We start from the raw sequence: 19,036 nt of genomic DNA, 5'->3' as shown, positions 1-19,036 counted from the left end.
TACCTGTAGTGACCAAGTGCTGAAGGGCTGATGGATGAAAGTACAGGGGTTGTGATCTGGGTTTGTGAGTCTACTTGCTCCCCATACCATTCAAAGCAATACTGGCTCTCACTTCTTATACAAAGAGTTGGAAGGATGGCCCAGGCATGAAGAAATTCAATGGGTACACACTCCAAATTACCCCAAATCAAATGGGATGGTAGAAAGAGCTAGAGGGTTATAGAAAAGGAGCATTAGGACACACAATGTTCAGCAGCATACTTGACTTTCCAAAGTGCTTCATCAGTTGAATAATCAGCAATCTGTGAGTCAAGCATTCTTTGCAAAAGCTGAACTTGATGCTTTACCTTCCGATGAAAGAAAATACTGGATAGCATTACAGCCAGGACAACCTGTTATTGTAACATTACTGCAAATGGAAGCTGTGCCTATGACTCTGACTAAACCCTATGGCTCACTTGCTTGGGAAGCTACTGGTAGGGGTGTTGAAAAATACAGAATCAATGCACAGTGGATTTATCCTGCATCACAAAAGGGATAACCCATTCCACTTTCCCCAACAAAACCTTTTATTTCTTTTCTTTTACAGCAGAAAAGAATCTGTATTGACAGCAATGAAAACAGCTGTACACCCCCAACAAAGTCCTGTTTTTCCTCTTGATTGAGACAATATAATCTCTTCAGATGAATCACAAAAACCTTGGGATCCAGCACTACAACATTATACTGGCAGACTAGGGATACTGCCAGAAGATAAGGCAAGCTGAAACCTTGCTACTTTGTTTATACATTGAAATAGGCATATCTAGCGGATAGGTGAAGATGGGAGACAATATATGGAAAAACAATTAGAATAATAATAATTGTAATACCAAGAGAGGAGATAAAAATCAAAACCAAAATCAAAATCAAAATAAGGTGCTGGACAATCAATGGATCTACCCCAGAAAGTCCCATCAAGATTAATATATACTATACTGATTTTTTTCAAACCATGAAATAATGAGAAATCTTGCTATAAATTCTCAGAACCAGACTGTTGGTTCAATTTTACTTTTACACAACCCATACTCACATTTTTTCCCCTGAGTAAACCTGTAGAATTATTATTTGCTTTCATTATTGTTAAGCACAAAATGTGGAATTTGTGTACAACCGGGTATCTATGGGGTGATGCATATGTAATACTAACTGTAGCCATGCCTGATCTAAATATATCAGCAGTAGCACAACAATAACACCTCCTTTTGTAGGAAGGAATGGATTAGTGCAGATGAAAAGGATAACCAACAAAGTCCATCTTTAAAGGGAACTAAAGGAGTCATCATTTTGATTTGATGTGGAATACAATACTTTGGTATACGTCATAAAACCAATAATTGTGATGGGATTAAATCACCATGAAACTATACTCTGTCTGATAGAACACAGACTATGAGGCCAAGAAACTGGGCACAAAGCTGTTAATGTTGCTCCATGTGTTTTTCAGAAACAACAGGGCTTTATTTGTGAAACTAATACCCTCATGGCCCAAGACATTTGTTTTGACACTGAACAAAATGTTTGTCATTTTGAAATACATCCTGATGAAACCCTGAAATTGTACTTGTATGTGTTGGAAATGGATTTGGGGTATTTTGAGAACTCTTTGTGATAAGAGTATAGATATAAGAGTATAGATACTTACAAGTAATACCACTGCAGATACAAGCAATCTGTCAAATATCTTTGTCTGTAATTTTACCAAACTGGGATGCAATTTTTACCATTCAGCTCTGGTCACAACCCACCAAGCACTGTTCATCATGACACAGAAGAGACACACCATGTCTTAGAAAGAGTGAAGAAGGACAGAGGACATCACTAGTGGGCTACCTTATTTGGGTGGTCCTCATCACCAACAGGAACTCTAAATTGGATCCCACTGTAATTTTATTTATGTTATATTATGCTTGGTTTTGAATGAGTGTGGAAAATAGCTAGATGGGTGGCACAGTTGCAAAGTCCTCCTTATATATGTAACACTACTCAATCATGTTTAATAAAACCTAAATAATTATGTAACAACCAAAAACTTCCCTCAAATTATAAGTGGAATATGGTATTAATCTGTTTATAGGTCCAGAAGCAAGAGGTGACCCCATCACCACTCTGTGGAGCAAGACAAATTGACTTTAGTCATGGGATGTGTTGTGGTGGTGCTTTTCCCACACCCTCACAGCCCCCTTGGACCTGCCCTGTGACTTCAGCAATTTCTATTAGGCCTTGACCATACCAGCTGGGCAGTGAAGCATCCCTTGACTGTATGAGTTGGGCAGTGAAGCATTCCTTGACTAAACCAGGAACTCTTGAATTGCAAAGCTGGGAGTGGCACTGTTCATACCCAGGACATCCATTTCCTAACCAAGGTGGAGAACAAAGGATAATCAATTATCCCCTGACAGTCTTGGAATGTTACTTAGCTGAATTGTAGCCCAAGTGGAATGGTACCATTGTTATCAGAGTTTTGAAAAACTTCAGTAGTTACCGACTTGGGCTATGGCCAGGATTATGGCCATAATGACTGAAGTCAGTAATTTTGTCACCCTATAAAGAGGGGACCTCTGATGGACTGCAGTGGACTGTGCCAGTACCTTTGTCGGAGTGGATGCCTCTCAGAGCCCACACACTCTCAAGCTTGTGATACTTGAAGGACCGTCACCAAAAGCTGACAGGGCATGGGCTGATACCCTCCACTCTTCCGATGCTCAGCCTTTGAGAAATGCATAGACATTCAACATGAGTATTTCACTGAACTCAAGGGGAATTTTTAACAGGTACCTTTTTACATATATATTTGTGTGTATATATATATGTATGTTTGTATATGTATATATACACACACACCACTGCATCTCTGTGTATACATTTGTGAATTGATCCAAATGCCCTCTAACATGTATAGTATGAATGTTGCCATCCTTGATCTATAATTAAGCAGTTGTTGTGAGTATAGTAAATCATACTGGATCACTTTACAAATACTAGTCAATAATTAAGTGCTGCTAAACCCTTTAGATATAAATTGTTGATTAAATGTGGGACTTAGATTGGGCTCGGCTGCATCTAGGATCTCTCAGGAGTTTAGAAAGCAAGGGGATCCTTTCTGAACTTTGTGACTTAACAGAATGGTCTCCCTTATCCTTTTGTACCTCTACCCTTTTGCACCCCTACCCTTTTGCATCCTCAGTCTCAGCCTAAATCATTTAAAATTGATTCTAAACTGATTTTCCTTAGTATGCTTCATTTATATAGTGAGTAATAGAGTGAACCTTGCCATTGAACTCTATAAAGCCACACTTCTGCAAATTTATATTAAAACCCTCTTATGGTAATACTTTTGGTGATTCTTTTTAGTGGCCTAAACTACTCATTTGTAAGAGTAGCATATGGGGAAAATGCTGTGTGTGTGGCACGCTGGGCAGCACAACATCAGGTCCCTCAGCCACACTTCTTAAAAAGTCCTAGTAGTGGCTTCAAAATTTCTGGTATACAAATAACCAGAGAAGGTTAGCAATAATAATATTGAGCAAAATGGTGTTCCCCAAGAAAGCACCAATTTCATACAGTTGGATTGTTCTGCAGCAATATTAAAGGCTTCCAGGCAAACTGTGAACATGAAATACTACCGAAATGCAAAATTAATAAATTGCGTTCTGTTGGACTGGGAAGAGAGCTCGTCGTGCAGGCTTACAATCTGTGTGTCCCACTGCAGGAGTCTGTTTTGCTAAACAAGGCACATGGGCCTTTCTCAACATTTTTGTACTCTCTCTCCAAATAACTTTCAACGGCTTGATCAATATTTCAAATGATGTGCACAATCACTCCTTCACCTTTGTGTGTGTGTGGGGACCTGGATGGAAGTTCAGTTTGTTTTAACTGTAAATCAAAGAAAATGTCCTTGATTTAAAACATAGCTTTTACTTAAGGGAGGCATGTCTTTAAAAAGGTTAGGCTGAGTTAGAAGTGAGCATTGATTATTTCATATGTTTGTGGCAAAACTGCACCTTCTGTTTTTTCTCTCTTCAGTGGGTATTAAGCATTCATGTTTCACATAGCTTCCCTCCCTTCCTTACCTCCCTCAAGGAATTTTAAATTTTTTTAGACAGAAAGGGGAAGATACCATCCTTGTTGCTTAGGAAGCTATAGACACCAAAAGGCAATTTATTTATTCTTTCTCATTTTACAGTTATTGTTCTAATAACTCATCAGAGGGTGTGAGCTACTTAATTACATTCCACTTTCACCAAGTGTTTTATTTCAAAGAACAGCACAAGAATGCTAATCTCCAAAGTAAGGCTTGTGCACCAATGGTGTCACAAAAAAAAGAAAAAAAAACCAAAACAAAACTTGAGATAAACCATCAAATTTTCTTAGGCATCTTCTACCCTAAAGGTGCATTTCAGGGACCCTTGCTCCAGTAAAGGTGCATTTCAGGCACCCTTGCTTGGTAATCACAAACTGATGTTGGGTATCAGTGACCACCCTGCCAGCATTGCTGGCCAAAGTTCTTGTGCAAACTCCCCTAGCTCATACTAAATATCTTAACCTGTATCCAAATTTTCTCAGAAAAACAATCAAAATGTAAATATTTTATGGGGCTTCACCTGGGAAAAAATATTGTCTTTCACCAGGGCAAGAAGGAAGCCATCTACTCCACCAACAAGCAAACTGCATCTGCATAAGTGGCAGCAAGCAGAAGAGATGTTGGGACCAGAGACTCTCTCAGCCTTCATAGGAGCACCATAGGGCTTGTCAGTCTGTGACCAGATCTGGGCCCCAAGGCCTTGGATCCTGACAGAAATTCCAAGCATAGGGAAACCCACTAAACTTGTGTTGCTCACTTGAGACAATACATCACTATGCAAGATACAGAAAGCTACATTAAATTTTTTAAACCCTCAACATATTTAAGATGTTAAGAACTTGTAACCTTAAGTTATATAATGACTTTAAAAAGATATTCTAAGTCAATAGCTTAATGTTTTGAAGTTATCGTTAAACATTTCACAATTTTTAAACACTGTGATTTATGGAATAGTTTTATCTGCTTTCAAAGGTAGCCTTAAATAAAAGCTACATAAGAACAGAAAAATCCCTAATTTTTCCCTGACAAATATTTATGACTCAAAGTTGTTTCAGTCAAAATGTTATTATATAAGAAATAAATAGATTGCATTGCTAATATTAAGAAAACATTGTATCAGAAACATTAGTTGTCCAAATGGTCCAGGCAGTGATACCAGGAAAAAGAGCACTTCCTACAGGCAGACTACAAGGGAAACTAAGGAGGAAAGAAGATAATAGTGAAATAACAAGTTAAGAAAGAGATAAGGAATGAAAAATGCCCCACAAAAATCCTGTTTCAAGGGCTGAGGTTCTCACATTTAGAATCACTGCTTCAAACCTGTGAGAAACAAGTGAAGCATATAAGAGGGGGCTGCAGCAGTTAGTTTCTGTCTGTCTGCCAGATTACAATTTCATTTTTACAGAACTGTCGGGTTCATCAGCGTCTACTGTTGTGGCCAAATATACTTCCATTGAGCTGAATCATGCAGTACAATCCCAATATGTCTTCTTTCCAGAGCTGCTTTCTGCAGCCAGTGCTTTTATGGGACTTAGATGAGGTTTTGCTGATTCATAGTACTTAAACTACTCAAGAGCACTTTTTCAATTGGAAAATTCACTTGAAGTAAATGCATCATCAGCATGATTGTTCATGCATGAAAGAACTACAAGCAAAACAATGAGCACCATTTTTTAAAACCTACACTTAAGCCAAGAAAAACAGTTATCATGAAAGATATTAAAAGGCTTTAATTTTCAGTTTCCATGAATCTCTCATGGAAATCATGGGTTATCCTTGCATCTCCTATTCTGAGAATCCCAAACAGCAAATGAAAAAAAAAATTATAATGTGCACATCGGTTGAGTCGTTAACATGATACACAGCAACATAAATTAGATTATCTACAACAGATTAGGGTAGTACTGATTTAGCTTTACTCTTCTAGCAGTCTTTTCCGGGAAAAAAAGCCTATGGAATCTAGTCTTCAAATAATTTTATTCTCTACTTTGCTTTCAGAAAGCTAAATATAAATAAAATTCAATTTAAATCTTTTTACGATTAGTGGAAAATGCTCTGGTATCTGCCAAGCACTGTGGATTTGAAAAACATATCAGATACTTAAATGAAAATGGATGCCCGAATTTTTGACATTTATCCCAAGGAAAACATACTCTCTGTGGGTTATGTATGTGCATGTGCCTATGTCACATTTTCACAGATGATTTAATAGTGGTACTTCCAAAATATTTCTACTCCTAACAGCATCAATGCAATCTTTCACTCTTACTGCATTCTGGAAGTGTATATTTATTTATTCACTTAAATAAATTTATATGACACATAAAAAGGTCTATCTGCAACTCTGCATGCTTTTGATATATAGGAAAATACAGTCAGACTGGTGAAAACAAGTATAAACCCAGCAACCTCCATTAAATCAGAAAACAATCCCTGAAAAATAAATTAAAAACCATTGCCTGCTCTAGACAGTCATTCAGATAGCCTGCACTAACCAAAACCATAAGGCCAATTTGAGAAGATAACTTCAAATCTTAAGAGCATTCACAAAAGGGGCTCATCAAGCCCCCAGCTCTGAGTGCACCCAACCCAGTCCCAGCTTTGTGCTCCATAACTAGTGAGGACTGGAGATGGGACCATCAGATCTGAAGGTCAAAGGAATTAGGTGATTTCACAGGGGAATGGTACAGTCCAGATGTGAGAGTTCCTCGCCAGGATGAAAAAGGAGAAGATCCATGTTCATGTGGCCCTTTGTATAGGGTTTGGGGGTAACTGGGTAACATGGATGGAAACTCCTACCCTAGAAAGCTAACTTGTCTGGGGAGCTGCCAGCTGCCTTACAGTTTGCTAATCAAGGTTTGGAGTATTAAACACCCCAACAGCAACTTCCAGCACCTCTCCTCCAGAAACACTGCTCCACCAAAGGCAGCAGGGCTGTGGCCTCTACCCCGTCTGTGACAAACTGATGGCCACCTCGTAGCTGGAGTAACAAGTCTGGACATAGAAGAGGAACATGTGGCATGGAGGTTAGCAGGATCACCTGTAGCACTACACATGGAGACAAGAGCAACCCAGTGAGTGACAGCCAGGGAAAATTACCTAATGCCTACACGATGGATGGAGCATTTTCACTGGTTTACTCCTCCAGCAACTTCGCTTGGTGAACTTGAACTGAAATATGGATATTTCTACTGAAGGTGATACAGATGTAACCTGTGTATTCTCAAGCTCATCTATAAGCAGTCTGCTTGCATGGTTTCCTATTTGTTTCCATTACTGGGTAAAAAAGCGACCGGAAGAGTACGTCAAAGCTTACCTTCAAAGCTGACTGTCACAGCTGCTTGGCCTTTAGTTTGTGACCTCTCTAAGCCACATACTCCATTTAGATCCTCTAAAACTGCTGTAGGAAATCATTCTCATAAATTGTACCTAAAGGCCCCTGAGAGGATGTATTCAGTCCTTCACCTCTACATCTGCTCTAATTTTCTACTCTCCATCCCCCTGATTTGGAGATCAATCATCTCCTTCTGCCCACTAAGCTCCTGACATTACAAGTGCTAAGAAAAATCAGAATAAGCACATGTACTTAGTGTCTTCCTCCTAGTCCTTATATCTTGATTATAACGTATCTTTCCACCCCTCTTTCTATTACAGGCTTCTTTTTGTGATGTTAGGATGCTTCCCAAGTTTGGTTTTTTTTCAAATAATAGAGATTCCTGTGGCAATTCCTGTGGATACTGTTTACCAAGATATTTTCTGTATTGTTTTTGTAGACAGGGGAACCGCATGGGTAGCTTCTGTAAGAAGCTGCTAAAAGCTTCCCCCATGTCCAACAGAGTCAATGCCAGCCAGCTCCAAAATGGACCTGCAGCTGGCAAAGGGTTGAGCCCATCATTGATGGTGGTAGTGCACCTGGGATAACAGAGTTAATCATAGAACCACAGAATGGTTTGGGCTGGAAGAGACCTTAAGGATCATCTTTTTCCAACCCCTGCCCTGGCAGGGATGCCATTCATTAGACCAGGTTGTCTAACTTGTCCTTGAATGCTTTCAGACACGGGCCATCCACAACTTCTCTGGACAACTTCTTCCAATGCTTCACTACTCTCTTTTTCTTCCTAACATCTAAACTAAACCACCCCTCTATCAGTTTAAAACCATTGCCCCTCGTACTGTCACTATCTGCCCATATAAAAAGTTCCCATCTCTCCTTTTTATAAAGCCCCTTGTACTGAATGGTCTCTCTGAAGCCTTCTCTTCTCCAGGCTAAACAGCTGCAGCTCTCTCAGCCTGTCTTCATAGGAGAGGTCCTCCATCGCTCTGATCATTTTCATGGCCCTTCTCTGGACCTGTTCTAACAGGTCCATGTCTTTCTTGTGTTGAGGACCCCAGACCTGGATGCACTTCTACAAGTGGGGTCTCATAAGAGTGGAGTAGAGGAGAAGAACCATCTGCCTCAGCCTGCTGTCCTTGCTGCTTTTGATACAGCCCAGGTTGGCCTTCTAGCTGCGACAGCACAGCATTGGCTCAAGTACAGCTTTGTATCCATGAGAACACCCAAGATCTTCTCCACACGGCTGTCTTAATGACTTTTTCTCACAGTCCGTACTCAGATCTGGGATTGCCTCCACCCAGGTGCAGCACCTTGCATCTTGTTGAACATCATGACATTCTTGTGGGCCCACTTCTCAAGTTTGTCCAGGTCAGGAAGGAGGGGGAAAAAAACTCCATGGCAACTGCAGCCAGAGATAAGTGAAAATATGTGAGAGCAACAACTCTGAAGATACTTAGGTCAGTGCAGAAGGGGGAGGAGGTGCTCCAGGCACCAGAGCAGAGATTCCCCTGCAGCCTGTGGTGCAGAGCATGGTGAGGTAGCTGTGTCCCTGCAGCCCCTGGATGTCCATGGTGTCACAGAAATCCACCTACAGCTTGTGGAGGAACCCACGCTGGAGCAGGTGGATGCCTGAAGGAGTCTGTAACCCTGTGGAAAGACTGAACTGGAGCAGGCTTTTGGCACGACTTGTGACCCTACTTCTTCCCCTATAACATATCAGCATCCTTCTTACTTGTCTCTGTAAGTAAAATATTTCTCTTAGCCTCAATTACCTCTCTCTCTGATTATGGAAATCCTCACATCTTTCATTTATTCTCCTTACTATTCTTCAAGCAGCTGAAATTACCTGTTACTGTGACCACTGCACTGCTTCTTTCAAATATATTGAGAAACATGGCTTTGAATCCAGAGATATCAAGGGATACACGAACTGAAGATAATAAGCCAAGGCAGAATGTAGTGATGATTTCTGCCATTGAAGAAAGTAAAATTAAAACCTATTGCAAATCCAATGTGGATCATGAGCAGCTATAAACAATGGGTACCTCATTGCAATCACTTTTCAGCAGTTTTTATCAGTAACCACACATTTGAGTCATTCTGACTCAGACACATGTCCTGTTCTCTGATGAAATCTTAAAAATTATATTCTGGTTTGACAGAGAATCCTGTCTCTTAAATAACTAAAATACTTTACAGTTGGCCCAGAAATTTCATTTAAGGATTAGTGAACCCTGTTTTGCTTATCATGAGTAATTTACCTCAATTTTGTCCACTCAGAGGGGTTTTATCTTAACAGAAATGAAAGCAAAAAGTTCCACTTTGGTCACTTAAGAGAATCTATTCAGTGAGTAATCCTGACACAAGTAGTGACTTAGTACCGAGGATTTTAAATCCAAATTAAGCCTTGCTCTTTCTTCTCATTATCATTTTTAGCTTATATCTCCAGCTCAGGAAAACTTTCATGAATATGCTGCTAATATTTGTAATTGCATTAGTATTCTAATATTTCATCAAAATAATTTCAAATGGAAATATATTGAACCACTTTGAAATATATTGTAAGCTTTATTTCATTAAGGAGGAAACTTCGTTTATTAAGGAGGCTGTGGCATCTGTAATGGTACCTTTATGTTTCAAAAGAATGTTTCTTCATCCTTGGTTCATATTTATGTTCTCCTTAACTTTTCTTTTTTTTTTTTTAGTGATGGTTGCTTGCAAATATGTGCAAAGCAGGCTTAGTGACAAGATTATGGTGCATGGTTTGCATTTAATATTTTGCTGAAGAATCTCTCTGGTTCCTTCCTGCATTCAGAGCACTTTACAGTACTTTCTGTAACTGCAATGAGGAGTTATCCCACTTCTGTGGGGGTTTGGCTCTATAAAATGTTGGCTGCTGTATCAACTTATCAGGAGAGATTGGGGTCATATGCCCCACTACTGCAAACTAAAAGGTGTGAGCAGTTTGAGAATTTAAAAATATAGCATTATCTGCTTTGCCCAAAGTATTTCTGTATGCAGAGTAAACGAAGCAGCTATTTCTAAACTAAATGTTTCAGGTAAGAAGCAAAAATGTAAGAATCACATCTATGAGAGCAAATGCAACAATTTACAAACATTGAAGAAAAATGAATGTGATGTCTTTATGATCTAACATTTTATAAAATTAAATTATAGTAATCTAGTCATTTTTCTACAGGAAAATTCAAATGTCTCCCACTAAAATGCTTTTAAAAACTGTGTCTTTATTACTAGTACTATTCGTTTTTGTAGTATTGGTATTAGTACTACTATGTTTTTGGACAGAGTTAAGAAATGGAAGTGAACAATCAAAAAAGCTGAATGAGAAGAAAATACATATTTTTTCAAGGATGTCTCAATAAACATAACGGAAACTTCATTTTGTGCTTTACACCATTATTTTGTAGGCATAGTCATTATTTTCAAGTCATTAGCTTCATTAAACTAACTTTGCTTATGATTAGCTCTGTAAGTACTGTAATATCATATGGTTTACAAAGATCTGGAATTTTTTTCTAAAGCATGAAACATGTATTAAAAAAAAAATCATTCATTGAATGGTATTTTTTTCAAGGAGCTAACTTTTAAATGGTTTTAGTCGGTGGTAAGAGATGGAAAGACTGTCCCCTTGTGGATAGGAGTATGAGGAAAAGTGATACTGTAACTCACTGAGAGCAGCGGTAACCCCGGGTATTTGGAGTCTCATTAGGAATTTGGCAAGAATCCTGCCTTGCACATGGCTCATAAATCAACACCCGAATGTACAAAATGCTATGGAGAGCCTTTTAATCTAAATTGGTTGGCCTGACGGACAGCAGAGGGTAAAGATCGACCTAATGTAGCATCCTTGTTAACATCATCAGTCCAAGCTAACACGTAAATCTCACTGCTGCAGGCAGCTGCAGCACTGCCTGAATTTGAAGAAAGCTATTTTGAGAAGGACAACCTCAGAGCAGATGGCGGGAGAAGTCTCCCAGTAAAGACAAAGCCTTAGGGTGTGTCTGCTAAGCAGTGTGCTACCCACATGCACATCACTTCTGTCCAACCCATGCTACAGCATCCATCTACAGGATACTGCACCACTGTCCTCACTCCAGCAGCTGTACTGACAGAGGGACTGGAGCAGGATTGATGCACATCTGGCTGGAGACACTCATTTGTGCCTGCAGATGTTTCCTTACCTATGTAAGAGATTTCCCACGCCCATCATCACCTCTGACCCATGAGAAATACCAGGAGATGCCAGCACCCCATCTTCCCTCATATCTGGGATAACAATGGTAACTTCAAATTTCTGCATGGGAAAGCAGAACTTCATGGGGCTGCTGAGATAGCAGGGGATCTTCCTCATAGGAAGTACTTTGATTTGTGAAATACAGTCCTTCCCTATTTCAAGCAGTTACAGCCCCTCTAACACATTCTTCTTGTTTTGCCTTTACCAAGAATTTTCTCTCAATTACCCCAACTGCAAGACTTTTATGAAATATATTAGAAACCTCACAAATTTTGGCTTAGCCATATTCATGGTCAGTGTATGTCTATTCACTATGTTTTCTTTATTTTAAGCAGCTTTTTTTGCCTCCTTATAGTTGAATCCCAGGCAAAGAGTAACCACATTCCCTGCTAGCCTTTGTTTTGTTGAACCAAGCAAGCCACATGCCTCCTGCTTTATTGTACAGGCTAGGCTCCCAAAAAGCCTTCTTAACATGATGTGCCACCTGAAAGCATCCTGTGGCTTCATGTTTTTCCACCAACAGTTGCTCAGTTCAGACTCACCAATACACAACCTTACTCCGTTCCTAATGGAAACACTTTAACTGATGCCTCATTTTCTAGTGTTGTGTTTTTACACAGTCACATCTCAGAGACCACACCTAAAAAGCCCACCTAACTCAGTAGCTGATTTAATCTGTTGTTTCCTACTCATTATTTCCCAGCTTGTAGCAGAAATTTTCATTCTTCCAGCAATGAAGAAAACTGCACTGACTGAGAAACAGGTTGCTGATATCCTTTGGAGATTTTCGACCACAAAGTCCTAGAGGTTACCAAGACTGATACTGGCAAGCTGAGGTGGAGGTTCATGTGAGGGGTGAATGGGACATAAGACTGAATTAATATTTGGCCTTTGATAAGATGACATTTGTGGAGTCACCATCCCTGGAGGTATTTAAGAGGTGTCTGGATCTGGTGCTGGTGAGATGGTTTAGTGGTTTACAGGTGACTGTGGCAGTGCTGGGTTGATGGTTGGACTAGATGATCCCAAAGGCTCTTCCAACCTTGATGGCCCTAGTTCTGTGATCCTCAGTCATGCTAGATGGAGCTCCCTGAGTCATAAATTGTCCTCCACAAAACGCAGGGGTGTCACATCTACAGCTCTGGTACATAAATTGATCCATTTGTTGCTTGAAGAGTTGAAGGTGACAGTGTCAAATCCCATAGGAAGTCTTTGCAGGCCTAGATAGACACAAACATTTTCAAACATACATTAGCACTTTTCATTGAAATATATCCTGTTCCTAAGTTTATGACACTTCTGTGTGTACACTGGCAAATGGCCATGAGCCTTGTGATTTGGACAGTGTGGGATTCTGGTAAAAACATCCAGACATACCTGCAGCAAGCCTACACTGCAGATACAGGGGTTTTGATTTGGCTTGGGGTTTTTTGTGTGTGTTACGAGTCACTTTTACAGTCAGATGACAACAAATTAAAAGTCAAAAAGAGGAAATTCTTGAAGCCTGTTTCCTCTGCCTCTGATTTAACGCTAGGAAGCAATGTGAAACCAGACTGTTTATTTCTGTACTTGACGGGGGAAGCGTCATCGGGCTTGTGAAAGTTCCCCGCTTCCTCCCCGGTGATGAAACTTCTTGAAAAAAAAAGCTGTATCTTTGCATGATTTCCCAACCTCGGCTCGGGGCAGCGGCTGGCAGGGCGCTGAGGAGGCTCCAGGCCCGCTCCCGCCCCGCCCCGGCCCGCCCAGCCCTCCCTGCCCGGCCCGGCCCGGCCGGCACTCGGCGCCCGCCATGGCGGGGCTGAGGCCGGGGTCAGGGCCAGGGCCGGGCGGCGCCGCGGAGCCGCGGCCGCTGCTGGTAAAAATCGTGATGGCCGGAGAGTCCTGCGTGGGGAAGACCTCCATCGTGCGCAGGTACACGGAGCCCGTCTCGCCGCCCGCCGGCTCTGCTGCCACCTCCTACATGGCCACGATCGGTGAGTGCCCGCGGGCTCCGTGCGCCTCCGCCCGCCTCGCTGCCGCTGCTCGCCCTCCGCTCCGCTCTGCCCGCGGCTCACACACGGCCAGACCGGCGCTGTCAGCGCGGCTCTACCGGGCTGGGAGCTGTCAGAGGTCCCTGCGCTGAGCTGTGTGTGTCGAGCAGCATACACCTTCGCCGCGGTGTCAGGACACACATGTCAGCCTGGCTCCGGAGCCGCTGCGGAGTGCTGGCTTGTTGCACTTTCCTTGCTGTTCTGGGCATCGGGAGCCAACTGCTGCTGTAAACTTGTGAAGACTTGTTTCTCACGGTTTCCTGTTGCCCACTGAAGCCCTGCTGCTGTACATCCGTACAGGTGCAGAGCAAACAATACAGAATGCCAGATCAGCCAGGCTGGAAATGACCTCTGGGATCATCGAGTCCAGCCTGTGACCAAACACCCCTATGTCAAATAGACCGTGGCACTAAGTGCCATGTCCAGTCTCATCACCTCAGGGTGACTCCACCACCTCCCTGGGCAGCCCATTCCAATGTCTAATCACCCTTTCTGGGAGGAAATTCTTTCTAATGTCCAACCTTTGGCACAGCTTGAGGCTAATTCCTCTCATCCTGTCCCTTGTTGCCTGGGAGAAGAGGCTGATCCCTACCTGGCTACAGCCTCCTTTCAGGTACCAACCTCAAAGAGTTGTCAGATGTCATAATATGACCAGTTCCTCAGTATTTCAGGCTAGAAAGAGCTTTAACTTTGTGCTTATAATTTTAATCATATAAAGATATGTTCTACTGTAGTTAGCGGTGTGCATGCTGATTAAAGCAGAGCTGTTGCTATGATGGAGATACTTGACTCTGCCAGACCATGTCAGTTCTGCACTGGCACTTTACACTGCAGATGGGGGAGGTGGGGAACTCCCCACTGCCTTGGCACTCCTGGCCACAGTGCCACGGGGAATGTCAGGCTGACTGTCCACATGCTGAAAACCATGTCTCCAGCATGAAAATGTGTTACACGAGTGCAGTGCTTTGATTTGCTGTGGAGATTGTCCCAAATTTTCATTGGGAAGTTTCAATTTTTAAGAGTTTGTGTGTAAGAATATTTTTTCTTTTATTTTATTTTATTTGATCTTGAAGAGAAGACTAAACTATGCCAGGAAATTGTGTATTCCTTCATTTGGAATATGCATGGTTTTATATATATTTCAGTCTGAGCGTTATTGGCATAACTGAATGAAGTAACAGACAGTAGCTGTGGCAGTAATTGGTCCAGGGAATACTTAATGTATGAGAGATGACTTGACCTGTTCACATAAGAATGGTTGAACTTTAACCACTTTTTATTTCCTTGCCCCTTCTTACAAAGCAGTTTCTGAAACCAGCACAGACAAAGAGGGAAGAACACAACAGTAAAGTCAGGAAATTGATCTTAATAATAGGCAACTTGTTGCCGGGCTTAGTAAGAAAGCGCAAAGAATGGCTATAAAAATAAACAACAGCTTTGTTGATGTGCTTTACATCGAGATACCTGAACATGAGGTTATTATTTTGAGACGTGATTTCTTTTACTTCTGATTCAGTCCATTGCAGACTCAAAAAACTTTTATATGGTGATGATATTAAGAATAGAGTTCCCAAGTTGTGACTTGAGCTATTTCAAGGAATAATGAAGATAATAGAGTTTTTGTGACAGTTTATGGACTAAGATTAATCTCCTTAGTTTTCTTACTGGCACCTATTTTTGAGACATTTAAAAACTTTTTAAAAAAATGTTTATCTGAAATGTAAATGCATAATCCAAACATGGTCTTTGTTACCCAAATGTGTTTTTAAAGTTGTTTCTGAAATACTGTGTTCCATTTAAATCCATTTTACCAGGTGTATTAGAGCTTAGACTTTGAAAACAAATGGGATTATGAGTGGTGTCTTCCAAAAGAGTAATGTTGGAGGTGCAAGGTTCCTTCTTCATGGAGTCAGCTGCAATGGGAGAGGATGCCTTAGAGACTGTGGCTCCTAGTGGTGTAAAGGAAGAAGAAACACATTGTTTTCTCAGTTTGTGATATCTTCGCCCTCATTGCTGACACCATCAAAACAAATAACTTTTTGTCTGGATGTCTGTTTCAAACAAGTTCAGTCAAATGATCCCTTTCTGTTGTACAGCCAATTAAATGCTCATCTGCTGTTAGCTGATTTTTTACCTTACCTGTCCTGGTGAAATGATGATTTGAGTTGGAGGAAGATTATCCCAGCTGTGCAGTCTTGCAGCTTTCTGAGTTTCTTGACAAAATCATGTGCCATCACCTTCCTTGGTTGCAAAGGGTCGTGCAAAGAAGTTAAAAGGTTGTCAAAAGTCTCATTTATTTATCACCATGAATCACAGATTTGTGTTACTAGGAAAAATCCCAGTGTTATTGCAGGGGGGAAAAGCCAAATGAGCATTTTGTAGTAGGCTTCAGTTGTAGTGATCTTTTCTAAAATTATGTATTTTATGAGAAAATGCAAAAAATATATCCACAGTAAATTTTCATTGAAAGCTTTTAATGCAGCACTTAAACACTCAAGGCTGGGTGCCCTTCCTCCTCTTCAATTGCACAGTTTGGATAAATTATAAGCAGCTATAGTTTTCTAATTAAACTTATACGCATCATAAGGCGAATGCATTGTATTATGAATAGACAATAAAGAATAAATGTTTTTGTTTAAGCAATGGCATTGCATATAAAGTCATAGAGAAGGTTTATGAACAAAAAAAACCCTGCTTCTACACCAGTGAACAGAATTGTGATCTCACAGGCTGTGAGGTTATTTTGCTGTATTACGATTTTTTTGTCACTCTTTCTCTCTTAACAAACCGTCCTATCCCATGAGTTGCTTCTCGTAGCAAAACAGGAATTATCAGTACTTTTGACTGCTCAGATACCACTCTGCTTCAGACATTTCTTAACACATACAGAAAAGAATCTGCAAGTAATGCAGCAGCAGCTAGGAGGGGTTGAGTAGGAGTAGGGTAGGAGTAGGAGTAGGAGTAAGAGTAACAGGGGAAACTCAACCCACACATCTCACTGGGCGCTTGCCAGTTTGGGTGCAGGAGCTAATAGGCAGGGAAGAGAGGGGCATGTCACAGCTGAATTACTCTGTGGCTGACTATTTTTATGCTTTTTAGTCCTAATTGTCTTTAAGGTGCTTCAGTCCTAATATGGGCATTATTTACTCTTCTAAATATGAAGAAAAGAAATTAATTTAATTGCTGTAAAAGTTGGAAATAACAACCAGAATTTGAACTTGCACCATTCATCCCCCTTCTTTGTTTTATTTGACAGCTTAAAAGAAGCAAGTACATGCTGTTGCATTCCAATAACATTTATCTCAAGATCTGTAATCAATGCTTGCTTTGTTTTGTTGATCATGTTGTATACCAGGTAGACCTAAAAGCATCTGAAATCCGTGAGCTGTCCTTGGCATTGTGTATCTCATTTTTCTTTTCTGTCTTTCCAATTTGCTAAGTTTGCTGGAAATTTCATATAAAGACATGAACAATTCATGCATGCAGAACATATTGACTTCTGTTTTTCACTAACATTCATTGACCTTTTAGGTCAATAAATTTTGAAGTTGACTTAAGAAGTCAATATGCCTGATTTTAATTTAGATTAAGTTTTAGTCTGATTCAGCACTCTGCTTCCCTTTTTATAAATAAATTTTTTTAAAAGCTTATAGTAATTTATTATTAAAATGTATGTCAACTAAGAACTTTTCCTATAGTTCTGGGAATCCCTGTCTGCCTTATAATTTTTTGCTGTATTCCCAATGCACCATTTGAAAGTGACGTTCCAACCTCCCAGTGTATACTGTCCCTCTCAACTGCTCCAACATCAGTTGTAGAAAATGATACAGATAATTAAACAAAACCATGTGAATTTCCGGAGCAAATGTTTTCCATCACGTTGGAATTTCACCTTACATGAGCAAATTTTACTTAAATTACATTTCCTTCTGACATTATTAATTCCATCAAGGAAGCTTGTGTAATATTAATTACAGATACCAATTATATTATTTCATCTTTCCTTTTCATTGAAGCTTCAATGAAAATTCATCAAGTGAAGGACATGATTATCATAATAATTTTTTTAATCCACCTCAATTCCCTTACCACATACACAGAAAAAATGTTAATAGCATTGAGAGGGCATGTGGGTGCATGCATGTGAGAGTGTACCTGCCAAAATTTTGTGCACAATACATCTGTCAGTACAAAGGAAGGGAGCATTTCCTCTGTTGCGTTTTTGCTTTGCTGCCATGGGTGCTTTTTTTTTGATAAAGTAACTTGACTTGCACATTCTTACAGAAATCAGTACAGTGGTATTAACTTATAACTTTTGTGATTTTTCAATCTATCTGGTTCTTTCAAATGGCATTACTACAGGTGAAAAGCCACTGTCCTTTTAAGTAGCTATAGTTTGATTTTATGGAATTTTGACCACACAGTATTATTAGCTGTCACAATGTTACCTTAACTTCTCGTAATATAATTGACAAAAAGAGCCTAATTGCTTTTCATTGGGGGAAAAACAGCAATCAGAGAAATTGTCAACTGGTATTTCAAACTTCAGCAATGAAGTAATAGGGGAAACCATTGTTTACTCTGCGAAAATATGTCACTCTAAGATAGCAGTTCATAGCTAGCAGGTTCTAATTTTAATATTGGAACTTCAACAGCTCATAAATCTAGGTATCATCTAACACATTTGGAGTTCTAATTTAATGACTTAATAAGGGAAAACACTATAAATCATAAGGAAAATATCTTTGAGGAAGGATCTGTAGTATGTGTAGAGACAACATTCTGCACTGATTTTAAGTGTTAAATCTTGCTTTTAGCATTGGCTTTCTGGATCTGGTTTAGGCTGTAGAGCCAATCCTCTTCATTTTGAATTAAATCCCATGTATGTTTGTCTTTGCATTTAATGAGTACAGCCAGTTCCTATTTCTGCTCATGTAACCCTGGATAGTTTTTTTAGGGATTTGGAAGTAAGGACAGAAAAATGGTGTTGCACATGTGAGAGCTTCGTAAGCATTTTTACCTTTCCATTCATAGCTGCCATGCTCTTGAAAACCACCAATATATTTGCACAATGTACCAATATGTGCATAGGCCATGAAACTGCTGTCATGTCCCTTGCCAATCCATAGTAATACTTGTAGTTTCAGAGTATCTGCACCTTTGCTTTGACCTGTCCCTTCTTTGCTTGGTATTGGCATTGCTTTGAATTGTATTTGTGCAATGTATTGGCACATAGTTGCTTTCAGCACAGAATAATTTCCTTTTACAACTTCCATTTTGAATGTATATGG

The 19,036-nt window shown here is 40.1% G+C and overlaps 1 protein-coding gene across 4 annotated transcripts in view; it reads left to right on the top strand.

The window, feature by feature from the left end:
- The first annotated feature begins 13,305 nt into the window (after positions 1-13,305).
- Positions 13,306-19,036, top strand: part of LOC146441950 (ras-related protein Rab-10-like) — a 35,422-nt gene continuing 29,691 nt past the window's right edge. The window contains exon 1 of one of the 4 annotated variants that reach the window (XM_085052757.1): positions 13,306-13,688. In XM_085052757.1, the coding sequence (XP_084908883.1) occupies positions 13,505-13,688 (184 nt within the window). In that variant the 5' untranslated portion in view covers positions 13,306-13,504. The remainder of the gene's footprint in view (positions 13,689-19,036) is intronic. The other 3 variants (XM_085052759.1, XM_085052758.1, XM_085052760.1) reach the window with 3 other exon arrangements.

This window comes from Lichenostomus cassidix, chromosome 2 (assembly GCF_008360975.1).
Source record: "Lichenostomus cassidix isolate B80296 chromosome 2, HeHo_3.0, whole genome shotgun sequence".
NCBI lineage: Eukaryota > Metazoa > Chordata > Aves > Passeriformes > Meliphagidae > Lichenostomus > Lichenostomus cassidix.
Note: the sequence above shows the minus strand (reverse complement) of the source record. Positions and strands in the feature narration are given on the sequence as shown.